General features: G+C 42.5%; 1 protein-coding gene across 37 annotated transcripts in view; it reads right to left on the reverse strand.

Annotated features, from left to right (window-relative positions):
- Nucleotides 1-2,437: 2,437 nt before the first annotated feature.
- The window catches only part of MADD (MAP kinase activating death domain), a 170,675-nt gene continuing 160,489 nt past the window's right edge, over nucleotides 2,438-12,623 (reverse strand). For all 37 annotated transcript variants that reach the window (XM_077461046.1, XM_077461019.1, XM_077460995.1 and 34 more), the window contains 2 exons: nucleotides 8,174-8,220; nucleotides 2,438-3,276 (listed from right to left, as the gene is read on the reverse strand). In XM_077461046.1, coding sequence (XP_077317172.1) covers nucleotides 3,169-3,276; nucleotides 8,174-8,220 — 155 coding nt within the window. In that variant the 3' untranslated portion in view covers nucleotides 2,438-3,168. The remainder of the gene's footprint in view (nucleotides 3,277-8,173; nucleotides 8,221-12,623) is intronic.

Raw genomic sequence — 12,623 nt, forward strand, 5'->3', positions numbered from 1 at the left:
ATATGATGAAAAGATACTGACTGTACACCACTGCTTATCTTACAAACATTAAAGTGGAAGTAAACTCCCCTATCGATTTCAGCCAAGGAAGCTGCCATCTTTGCCTGTTTAATCTTCAACTGCTATGGTGCTGCACATGTGATTCGTTATGACACCAGCCATTGGATGGTTTGATAGTTTGGCTGAGAGCACAGCCAATGTGCAGTTAGCATTCCCAGCATGACTTTTTTTTTTTTTTTTTTTTTTTAACTGTTTAAATCGATGGGTTTACTTCCACTTCAAAGTGATTGTAAACCCCCATTCATGAAATTTGACCTAGACACATATCCGTACTGTTTACTTCTCTCTCTCCAAAGCTCTAAGTCCTGTGTCTTCCTGCTGCTCCATTCCTCATTTATCAGCAGAGTAATTTCTGACAAGTTCTCCAACAAACGAGATAACAGCAGCTGGAATTTTGTGTTGGGGAGGGAGATTAGAGATAGATAAGCAGAGAGCTCATCTATTCAGACTACAGCTCTGTGCATGTTCCTTTGTTCCTCGGCCTATGTGGAGGGAGGGGGGGTGCCTTTCCCCCCAATCAGCTCTCACACAGTGTAAGTCCAGACTACCCTCCCACTGATGAAACAAGAAGAAAGATTTCTAACATGATCTGCACTTTCCAAAGAATGTAGAAAGGGAAAGACAGCAGATCTACTTGTAACATATGTAGGAGGATTTGTTTAGTTTCATCTTGGTGTATTATCTGAGGCCATTCACTTCACTAGGTATATGTGAGGGATTGCAAGCACTTTAACTGCTTGCTGCCCGCCCACCGTCAAATGGCGGCATCCCAGAATGGGCGCTCTTGCGTGCCCGCGCCTTGTTGCTAGGACACGTCGTGACCCCGGCTCTTTAACCAGGTGATCGTCTGTGTCCAATTACAGCTGGTCACATGTAAACAAGGAGATGCTGGTAATCGTCTCTCCTTGCCTAACAAGAGACATTCATTAAATCACCATCTTTATTTGGAACACTTTATGCTCCCTTCCAGGCAGAAGCTGGGCATTTTCTTCATCTGTTTTTAACACCAGCACAAATACTCAGTGACTCGGATGCAAGTTGGCTAAGAAATGTAAAGAGAACACGTCAGGCACAGAGCAACTACATACTTACGCTTACCTGTAAAGCTACAATGTTCTTGTCAAACATGCCTGGTATGGATCCAAGAAGCTCACTCTAAAGCCAGTTTGAAATTTTGGGTGAACACTGGTGCAGAGCTGAATATGTAACAAAATTGGGGGGATTAACAGCAAGCTACATTTCTTTTCTACAGTTCTAATTCTTAGATGTATGGCTTAAGTGTAAAGAGGACCTGAAATCTCCTAGCTTTATTACAAGTTAAACCTGGATGCTTATCGTAATTGCAAGTTCTGCAACAGCCTATTCACACTTGTTCAGTTTCATGCAGTGAAAATAAACGCATTTTGCTGCATGACAATGCATTTCAACCAAAAATCCCATTCTTTCCTATGGGGCTGGTGTTTACAGAGTTCTGGAAATAAAAATTATATTGGGCCATTTACATCTACACATGTGCTTTACTACACATGCTGCATACGCATGGAAGAGTGTGAATACAGGGCAGTGCCTTGCTCACCCACCTACCACCATCACCCCACTATTCGACAAAAGCAAAATCTTTGGGCAGTAAGTGGGATGGGAAGGGGTGGTATGTATGGGCTTTGAGATCACAGACACCGTTTGGGAATTTCTGAATGCACATTAACAAAGGTTCTTGCAAGCACATTTTGGTACCTGCTCATTACCTGCTACATTAGTAACCAATGTTTGGGAGTAACCTCAGGTTCACGTAAAGCAGTGGTCTCTAAACTGTGGCCCGAGGGCCAGATGCAGCCCTTTGGGTTCCATTTCTCCCACCAATAGAGGGGATTAATTCCTTTCACTGACACTATTGATGGGGCACTATACCTCCAATTGGAATCAATGACGGTTACTATTCTTCCCATGATTTCCACTGATGCCAACAATGGGGCACTTTTTCTACCACTAACACCAATGATGGGGCACAATTTCTCCAACTAATACCAATGATGGGGCACTACGCCTCATACTGACCTCCAACCCTGAGGCCATGTTTATTCTCATTGAAGCTGGGCCTGGGATATTTTCTAACTCCACTGGACACAAGCTGCCCCCCTGAAGTATGAAGGACAGTAAACTGACCCTTTGTTTGAAAAGTTTGGAGATCCCTGACCTAAAGCTTTGTTCACCTATTGGCCAGCAATACAAAATACATGAGGACACCCTAGTAGAATACAGTTCTATTGTATTACCATCTCCTTCTCCCAGCCTATGCTTTCTTGGTTATTAAACACTGCCATCTTGTGGCCAAAACGAAATTAACATTAAAAAGCTTAAAAAGAAATCAAAGCCAAAGCAGCATTGGAATGCCAGTTTATTGCACATTCAGGATCTGTACAGAATTCTATAAATAAGAAAGACTGGAATATTTACATAGTGCTCTCCATGCAGTGGTGGACAATGGCTGGAATGGGGCATCAAATACTTTAATATTTACACTCTGTAGCATAAGGTTCCACATCTGCTTATGAAATGTGTCAACCTGTTTTTTTTTTTTTTTTTTTTTTAAATATATGCTATAAGCCCACGATGGCCGTACGTGGTTTAGTTCTGTCCGTGGAAAGAGCTCTGAAGCATGCTTTGCTTGAACATCAGACACAGCACTCAGAGTGGGAACTAGAATGCAAGTCTCTGCAGCTCGCAAATCCAGGGAGGCCCTATACTAGCGGCTGACGACCGCAACACTACCGCACAAAAGTACGCAGGGGCCGTTAAGGGGTGCAACAATGCTATTGTCTTGGAAGAGTTGTGTTGTATTCACTGCACAGAGGTCAGAAACACACAAACACACAACACTAAAGCTGGGGGTGGGGTGGGGCTGGGGGGGCTCTGTAAAATGCAGTCACAGCACATAGTGAAGTCACTACAGGGGAGCCTGTGCGGCCTCCGAATACAGGAGGAACGTTACAACAGAACGCCAAATGGAATAGCTGTCAGTAGAGCCCATGATCTGGAAGGGGAGGGGGGCATAGCGTACATTCAGTGTGTGGTCACAGGTCAGTTATTGGAGAGAGGGAGGGGGGAAGGTCAGCTGGACACAGGCCGAGGGGGTCTGCTCTTCATCTCCGCTTCCTTTCCTCGGATGGCGGCCACGTAGGAGAAGAGACACAGGACAGAGTAGCAGATCTCGTGGGCCTGTTAAAAGATAAAAGAAAACACTGAGACTGCATAGCAACGAGCACCCTCCAAATATTGGGCCTTATATAGTAAACTGTAAAACATAAGAACAGTTTATAAATGTAGAAGAGTACCTGGAGTGACAACTCCCCAAAGCAAAACTGAATATCAACCATCCCTAGACTATGTCTCATATTGAAGCTGGCCTCAGGCTACCAAATAACCTTTAAAAGCAAAAACAGCTCCTACGCATAGGTGTGGTGGTCTAATATCAGATCTTCAAACCCTGTCAAACATCTGTCTCTAAACTGGAGAGTACGGCTGCCCTCTTAGGACTGGAGAAGCTCCAATGCATATTAGAAATACAAAAGAAACAGAGGGAACACCAGCCAAGTGCATTATTATCCCAGTAAACATTTATTATAAAAATTGATCTACTCACAAACGATATGCTAGAGATCAAAATAACAGTTATTCCATCCACTCTGCGCACTCCTGAGTGTGGGAGGACATGACCTGAACCCCAACTGGCTTATGCATTTCAAGGCACGTATCCTCCTCCTCAGAGCCAAACCACTGGACAACGCAGAGGGTTTAGCTCCAAGGAAGAGGGTACTTTAGCCAAAACACATAAGCCAGTTAAGGTTCAGGTGATGTCCTCCCAAGCTCAGGAGTACGCAGAGTGGATGGAAGGACTGTTACTTTGATGAGCTCTGTCTGTCATATCGTTTGTGAGTAGATTCATTTTTAAAATAAACTTTACTGTGATAGTGCACTAGGATGGAACGCCCTCTGTTTTTACCAAATCACCCTTCTAGCATTCTTGGCCGGTCTCAGGCTCTAGGACACACCACAATCATACACTTCTAGGGAAATTTCTTTTACAATGAGCAACTTTCCTGGGGAAATTAACAGCCTATTTGCCTTTGGTAAATCAACCACATTGATACCTTTCCCAGGAAAACAATGGTGCCGCTTTGAGCCTGCTAGCGGACTGAAGGGGGTAAAAAAATTAAAAATAAATTAAAAAAAAGCGAATTTTCTTGAATGGGTTGTGCTCAAAAGGCAGTACTGCCCGGCAATCACATCAGAGGTTATAAGTCCTGCCATGACCCCAATGCAAAGGATTTTGGCCTCATGTGTACACCCCCAGACGCTGCCTTTGCAGCATCAAAGGGAGTGGTGGTAAAAAAAAAAAAAAAAACACCTCTATATGCACCTTGCTTTGTGCACTGGTCCAAATCATATGGTGGAGGGGGATTATGGTGTAGGGTTGTTTTTTCAGGGGAGGGAAATCTTAAGGCGTCAACATACCAAGATATTTTGGACAATTTCACGCACCCATCTTTGTGGGAACAGTTTGGGGATGGCTCCTTCCTGTTCCAACATGACTGTGCACCAATGCACAAAGCAAGGTCCATAAAGACATGGGTGAGCGAGTTTGGAGGGGTGGAACTTGACTGGCCTGCACAGAGTCCTGACCTCAACCCAATAGAACATCTTTGGGATGACCTTGAACGGAGTCTGTGAGCCAGGCCTTCACCACATCAGCACCTGACCTCACAAATGCGCTTCTGGAAGAATGGTCAAACATTCCCATAGACACACTCCTAAAACTTGTGGACAACCTTCCCAGAAGAGTTGAAGCCGTTATAGGTGCAAAGGGTGGGCCAACGTATTAAACCTTACAGACTAAGACTGGGATGCCATTAAAGTTCAAGCTCCTCAATACTTTTGACAGTGTGTATAATCTATATCTATAGAGAGAGATAGATACAGTATATATTTATTTTTATCAGGAGAAAATCAATCTCTTATGAATTTTTACATTCTATATTGTGCTTCATAAAACAGTACTTTCATGTGCATAGTTTAAAATATATGCTGTAAGCATCAATTTATTTTTCCCTGGGCTTAAGTTAGTTTTTTTAGAATTTGATCTTTTGCTGCAAGAAAATGGACTATGAGAAAAGGTATTTCAATTTGAAGTTACTTTATGTATCTTGCGAGTGACATTACAAAAAGAAAAGAAATACCTTGGGGGGGGGGGGGGGAAGAATGAAAATTAAGATTAAACTCAAAAAATAGAAACAAAGCCCAGATGTACACCGGGTGGCCCTCAGAACAGAGGAAGGCTTAGAAAGTATCTATGGCCTATTGGATCAGAGTGTACACTTGCCTCTAAATAAAGGGCTGGGGACTTTTATCTTGGGCAACAGCCTTTAAATTTAGCCCGATGCACACATTCTAGAAGTACATCTGTGACACAGTCATGTCTTACAGCGCAGTGATGACATCTCGTTAGACTACATAATGGCTGTCATCACTTAATTCAGTTGGGCAATAAAGCACTCTAGACATTGCTATTTTCAAGCTGGCCGCCCATAAATCTCTTCTGAGGCTTCATTTACCCACGGCTGTAATTACTAACCCAAGTTGACATCATAGTATCATCTTCCCATAATGGACCCACCATATGGGTGGCTGGAGCCAACGTAATGCTACTGTCCACTTAACTGGGATAAGTGATCCTGTCACAGAGTACTCATCAAATAACACAGCCCAACTACCTTTACATCACGCAAGATATATGATACTACAATGACAGCATCAATGCATTTGCGGACTGCTGGCTTCCAAGGGGCATCAAGCCCAGTTCTAGTGAAAAACGTATTTTTAGTTTTGGACAGGGTGGGGAAGGCACGGAACCCCTGTTAGGTATTTACTGCCACTTGTGTGTCCACATTTGGGGAGGTTCCCCTCAGTTCCTGGCTGTGCTGAAAGCAATTGGAAATTCCTCCAGCAAGGACAGACTTCAACAGAACACTTTTCACAAGCAGTCAAAATGAGGTGAAATATCACTGCTGGGGTCACTGACTGCAATAATAATTTGACAGAATTTACACCCATTTAACATTAAAAAAATTAATTAAAAAAGTGTTGGCTGGAGTTGCACTTTCAGCACCAGGATCTACCCACTAAAAGTTATCATCGCAACCACTGCATACAGGATTGGACATCTGCTACTGTATTTTAATTGGAATATTGCAGCAAGAGGAGAAATACCTGCTCAAATGTAGCCCCTCCACCTATGGTTCCTGGAATAAATATTTTCCCCCTAAAATTTGTATTTAAATTTGTTAGAATTCACCCACAGCAGAAAGTTTGGGAAGCGTGGCTTCCACATTGTAGAATGAATACATCAGTGGTATATGTTTACAAGGAATCTCACAAAGTTGTACCAATATATTGAACCTAAGCATTGATTTATTTATTTTTAAATCGAAAAGGAAACTGCTAAATACTAAATGATGAATATCCAATGCTGTAATTTTTAGCTTATTAAAAACTATATGAACAGCATTGTACTAGCAGCTGCCAACCTGTAATAATAATAATAATAATAATAATAATAATAATAATAATAATAATAATAATAATCAAGCTGTAAAAAATAATGATCTACTGGGATTTAGAAACTAAAATTTCCCAGCCTCCCAACGCGAACCCTTGAAATACCTGCAATATCCCCTTTTTGGGGCAGTGATATACAAAGCCAAGTGTCCTTTAGTATCATGTGTGCTTTCAGAAAGAGGGGAATACTGTATATTTAGCTCCTTCCAATCTGAAATACTAGACCAGAGTTGACTACGGAGTGCTGGTAAGATTCTCAAAATGAACCAAGAATATACAGCCAGTGATGTCGGATCTGCATACTTCCAAAGTCACTGTGCCAACACTGCAAGGGTTAACTACTGCTCATTTTGGCCAAGGGGACTTAGGTCAGCCATAGGCAGTTCGAATCTTGGCCTGATCAGCAGGGACCTGTCGAGATTCGAACCGGGAGTGAGCAGACTGAATGTACCAAGTTGATCGATAGACTTGGGTACAACCAGCCTGATGGATTCACTTGTAATTAGTGCCAGCGCCTGCTATAAGCGTTAACAATAATCACTGCCTTCTCTGCTCCTGGCCCACGCCAGAAGAATTCAATGGCTCAACAGGAGAGATTCCCCTGTCAGGACTGTGTCACTGGGTGGGAATCATGTGAATTTCTTTCCGGCAACCCATGGTTGCCGGAAAGAAATTTGCACCATCTATGGCCTGCCTTAGTAAAGCACTTACCAAATCTTCTGCTCCTGTAGGCTCCTCTGCGCTTGTCTCACCTACAGTATATGTTCTTGGGGGTCTAAGGTCCATAGCCCTGCACTGGACATGAGCATGAGAAGAAACAATCCTCTGCTACAGAATATGGGAGCACCAACTGATGATCGGGAAAGCAAATCTGATTTTCTGTTCTCTAGACCAAGGGTCTCCAAATTATGGCTCTCCAGTTGTTCAGGAACTACAAGTCCCATCATGCCTAGTCATGTCTGTGAATGTCAGTTTTAAAAATGCCTCATGGGACATTTCGTTCCTCAACAGCTGAAGGGCCAGTGTGGAGATCCCTGCTCTAGACAAACAAATGGTTAACCCTTGGAATGCACCCCACTGCAAGGGAAAGTTTTTAGGTTTCCTGGAGTTTGGTTTTAAAGTCAATGTTATAAGCAGACATTTTCAACATGAGTTATCCTAAAATAAATGGAAGCTTTGAAAATCTAATGCACCCTGCTATATAAAGTTGGGGGCAGTGGGAGGGACTGAGCAGGGTTTTACATAATTTCCATAAGCAGCTACAGCAGCAGCAAGGGGACTGTTACAGAAAGAACAGTGTTATCACCCTATCCAATAGTTCTGCTGGCAGTGTGCAGCTCAAATCAGAATAAGCTGTGAGCCCACTTGAAGAGAAATCAAAAGTGCAGCAGATGCCCCGATTCCCAAATGCATGTATAGATATAATATAAAGCATACTCAATGCTTGCTTCAACCCATGCATTCATTTTAGGAGTCACTAGCTTGCATTGTGGCTACTTACCATGGGCGTCTTGTACCGGTGGCTCACCACTTCTTTAGTTTCAGGAACTAGAACCGGATCCAAGAGACAAAACACAGAGTTCAAAAAAACACAGAGAGAAAAACACAAGACCAGAGGGAGAGAGGACACCCAGCCAGGGGCCTACAGAGAACACCCAGGGGTACTAATGGTCACAGACAGGATGATACAGGGGGAATTAGGACCACAGGCTCACAATGTTAGCAGTGAATCAAGTAGCACAATGACACCCAGGGAAGCAAGGTCAATTAGGCAGAAATGGTTAGCTTTTTTATTGAGGAGAGCCTACAAGCCTTTCCAACAGTCAAGTAGCTAATTAGCAAGTCAATTAAAAATGTCCGAAGCCAAGATTAATGATGTTAGGCGTTTGTGCAGTTAGTCAAGAGTAAATGAAGATAAAGCAGTAGATGTATTTAAAGGGTCAGTCCATACAAACTGGATTTTTTAGTTATTAGTGGGCACTGAAGGGCCCAGTCCTCTACTAGCTTCTACTAGGACTCCAGCAACAACATTCCTCAGAGTTTGGGGCTCTGCCCTACTGGACAGAGTCTCCTGTTGTATTCTACATAAAAAAAAAAAAAATACGATCCAAAATGAAAGTGATATCCCCTCATAATTTTGAGGTGTGCAGAGTCTGGGGCTCAGAAACGTCACCACTAGTTCCTTAGAGATATAAGCAACCAATGTGTGATTTGATCCTCCAACATAAAAAAAAATGTGCAAAATAATTTTAAGGTGAACTGATCCTTTAAAGATTTCAGTTAAAGAGGACCCATCTTTGGACAGGAAGCTACCATGATGTGGGCTGAACCAACAATCAGCTTGGACTATAAAGCAACTAGAAGGCCAGTAATGTTTAACTGCTATCACTGGCTCCTAGTAATTCAGAAGCCTGAACATTATGTCAGCTCATAACATGGCTGCAGACACTGTGTGCACATCACAGGTCCAAATTAACAGGCTTATTCAATAAATTGTCCAAAGAATAATAACAATGTACAAAGAACAGTGATAAATGAAATTGATTAGTTGCTATGCCTTATTACAGTCTGTCTTTCTGAATAAGCACATAGATGGAAAAAGGTTTGCGCTGAAGTCGGTCTGCTGTACTACAGTGGACAAAGTAGGTCTGCTTGACTATGTTGGGCCAACACAAGATGTTAGGAGGACACAGACAGACAAACAGATCACATTTATCACAGCAGTAGTGCTCAGTGCTGATCCTTAAAGACCCACTAACACATGTCTTCTCTGTTATCACACAGGGCCATTAAATGGCCACCCAAGGTGGATATTTAAGTTACAGTTACAGGCTGGTGGCTTTTATATATGTTTTGGGTACTCCAGTGAAGAAATCCTCACCATAATATACAATACATAAAAATAAAAAAAATAGAAGAGCCATGCCTCTAATTACTGTTTGCAGCCAGCTTGGGTACTTAAGAAAATATTAGAATTTGTATAAATTTCCATTGAAAAATGTACTTGGTTGGATTTAACAAAAACTTGTATATGAGGTTTGGGTGGACAGATACTTTGACTAGAACAAGTTTAGGAGAAAAGCATTACCATAATATGTAAAAATCAAGTCCACATGGAGCAAAAAAAAAAAAATGTTTGCATGTGCCACAAAACACCACTCTACATAGCCGCACATCGCTCCATACACATATGTATTTTACACATGTAGAAAAACCCATCTATTTCACTAAGAAAACATGTGTTATGCATTTCTGCATCAATTATGTCTTATTCCAGCAATCACATAAGGTGGTGTATGGTTGCACTGCAAATGAAGATACTGAGTGAGGCCTTTTTACCCCCATGTATGTAGCAATTTGTAAAGAAAATCTGCAATGTCTGGGGGAAAAAACATTACAGGTACTGTTAGGGGGTCTTGAGGTTAACAGCTGAGCACCAGTGACCAACAATTTACAGCAAACTGGTCAATTAATATGGAGGTTAATTGTTAACGTTCTGGGTCCCAGTATCAACAATCAGATCTAAAAGTTAACCTGTACTCTGTTTTCCAACTGTAGGTTTATTTATAGCCCAGTTTTTATTTCATTTTTGATCAAGTGTGGAAGGAATTAAAACCCCTGCCAGTTTATTTAATACCATTTGTTCAGTTGAGGTGCTTCACCTCACTTCTGGTCCCCACAGATGCAACAGGAAGTATGAGGAAAGTGGAAATCTTATATCAGACAGTTGTCTGAGCGGCTGGGTGTTTTAGGCCGCTGGTGCCCTTAAATACCTCACATGACATTGAGTACATATGGCCTGAGGAAGGAGTACCCATTGCTCTGCAAAAGTGTAGACACACCCAAGCGGCAGCAGCATCGGTGACATCACGCCTGCCTCTCGTGCTGTACCCAGAGAAGCCTGTATTCCCCGGGCTGGGAACACTCCACAGGAACCCACAGTGCCCTCTCTGATCACTGTCGGAGCATACAAACCAGATGCCCAGTAGGGGAGGACAGATGCGCTCTACCCCTGCACTGTTTCTGTGAGTTGCTTGACTTTAGCACAATCCAGTGTGATTAAACCACTACACTTATGATGCTTATGTTTCTTTTTCATTGTTTACACAGCAGAGTCTCGCTTTTACCGCTAACTAGCTACCTGTGCTGCTTCCTGTATGGACTAAATAGACATTTACATTATTTTTATGGACTGCTAATGTTGGGCTAATAGATACCGCTAGGTTTTGTCATACTCCTGCCATAATCTCTCCTCAATCCCCATTTACCCTCACTTCATATTCTGGTGACAACTGTAACATTTTGGATTTTTCCACCACTTTTGTCTCAGTGACAAAGGTCATCAGCGTCACTTTCCAGCATGGCAATAAAACCTACCCAGAACTAAGAAATAGCTGCCTATGCGAAGACACAAAAAGATGTCTGCTGTTGCCTTTATTGGTCAGGGAGACCTCTTCTGTGACTCTTTCCAATTTGTTTCACATGTTGGCGAAATCCGACTCCATGACTAAGGCTGGCCATACACGGTTCAAATTTCGGCTGGTTCACCAGGAACAGGCCAAGATTCGAACCGTTAATGGTCCGGCTGAATGCACCAAGTTGATGCATCGATCAACTTGGATGAAACCAGCCTACCAGATTCTCTTGCGATTGTCACTAGCAGCTGCTATAGCCGCTAGCAATAATCACCATCTTCTCCCGGTGGGGACAACTTCCCCCGCCGGGAGCAGACAATTGCTCGGCAGGAGGCATTCCCCTGTCTGTTGATAGGGCAATAATGAAAAAAAATTTCCCCTGCAACCCATGGTTGCAGGAAAGAAATTTGCACCGTGTATGGCCTGCCTAAGCCCTACCAAGTATCATTACACTGTGCAATGAACACGCCCTTATTTGTCACTAAGGTAGTCTAGTTACCTAAAAATCCAGGTAAAGTCTGGCCCAGGAGCAAAGAGAAACTAAATCAGAGAGGAGCACAGAATAATCTAATAAAGGTTCTATAAGGCACTCTTTGGTGTTTGCCCTTAGGAATGACTTTAGTTTTTAATGGAGTACAGGTTACCTTTAACATAAGTCGTCTTAGCCACTACTGCAACTAAAGCAAGATACAGATAGATGGGATGGATAGGAGTTGCTGGGCAGACAGACAAAAGGTCAGTCAATATTCACACACATTGAAACAGGTACAGTTAATATGGACATTGTCAAACATGTTGTAGGTGAAATTATGACGATGTGATAAACTTGAAACGCACACTTCAGCATTATCACTATGAATACTCCGATCATAGTTATAAATGATAATTATTCAATGTCAGTTGAAGGTGCCATGTTTCTTGAAGGCTTAGAGAGATGTTTACACTACAGTTAACTATTAAATGTAGGGATTATCTAGTTAACTGGAAGATCTATCCAATCTCATTTTAATAGTTAAAGAGAATCAGGCACTTTGCTACTAACCCATGGGGTATACAAATGCCTAGTGTGTGGTCTACATGGATGCAACGCTCTGCAAGTTTCCAGCACCGCATTGAACTCACACTGCCCTTGCGATCCGTATCGAGCGTCAGTGCAATCTTAAGAACACCGCAAAAGCAGGTTGCAAATACTGCACAATTTCTGGCACCAGATCACATGGTACCAGTTGCAGTGTGGTTCCAATATTGCTCCATGAATGTCTTTAGCGTGATGCGGTATGATTTGAGCTCACCCAAAACAAATGGGCTCAAATTACACTGCACTGAACTGCATGCGGCTTGAACAGGAAAGTGGTGCAGTTCCTGTACGATTCACATGCAGTTCATAGTGTAAACCGAGCCTAAGAGAGGTAGGCTGACTGAAGCTTTATAGTGCTGAAGTACAGACTGTCAATGAGGGAGAAAGGAAAGAATATCAGGGAGATCGGATAAGCCATTATTCTTGTAAGTTTAACTCTTTTCTGTCTCCCGGGCAGC

Source organism: Lithobates pipiens, unplaced genomic scaffold, assembly GCF_037356315.1.
Source record: "Lithobates pipiens isolate NorthernLeopardFrog02 unplaced genomic scaffold, aLitPip1_a1.2 Scaffold_10, whole genome shotgun sequence".
Classification (NCBI taxonomy): Eukaryota; Metazoa; Chordata; class Amphibia; order Anura; family Ranidae; genus Lithobates; species Lithobates pipiens.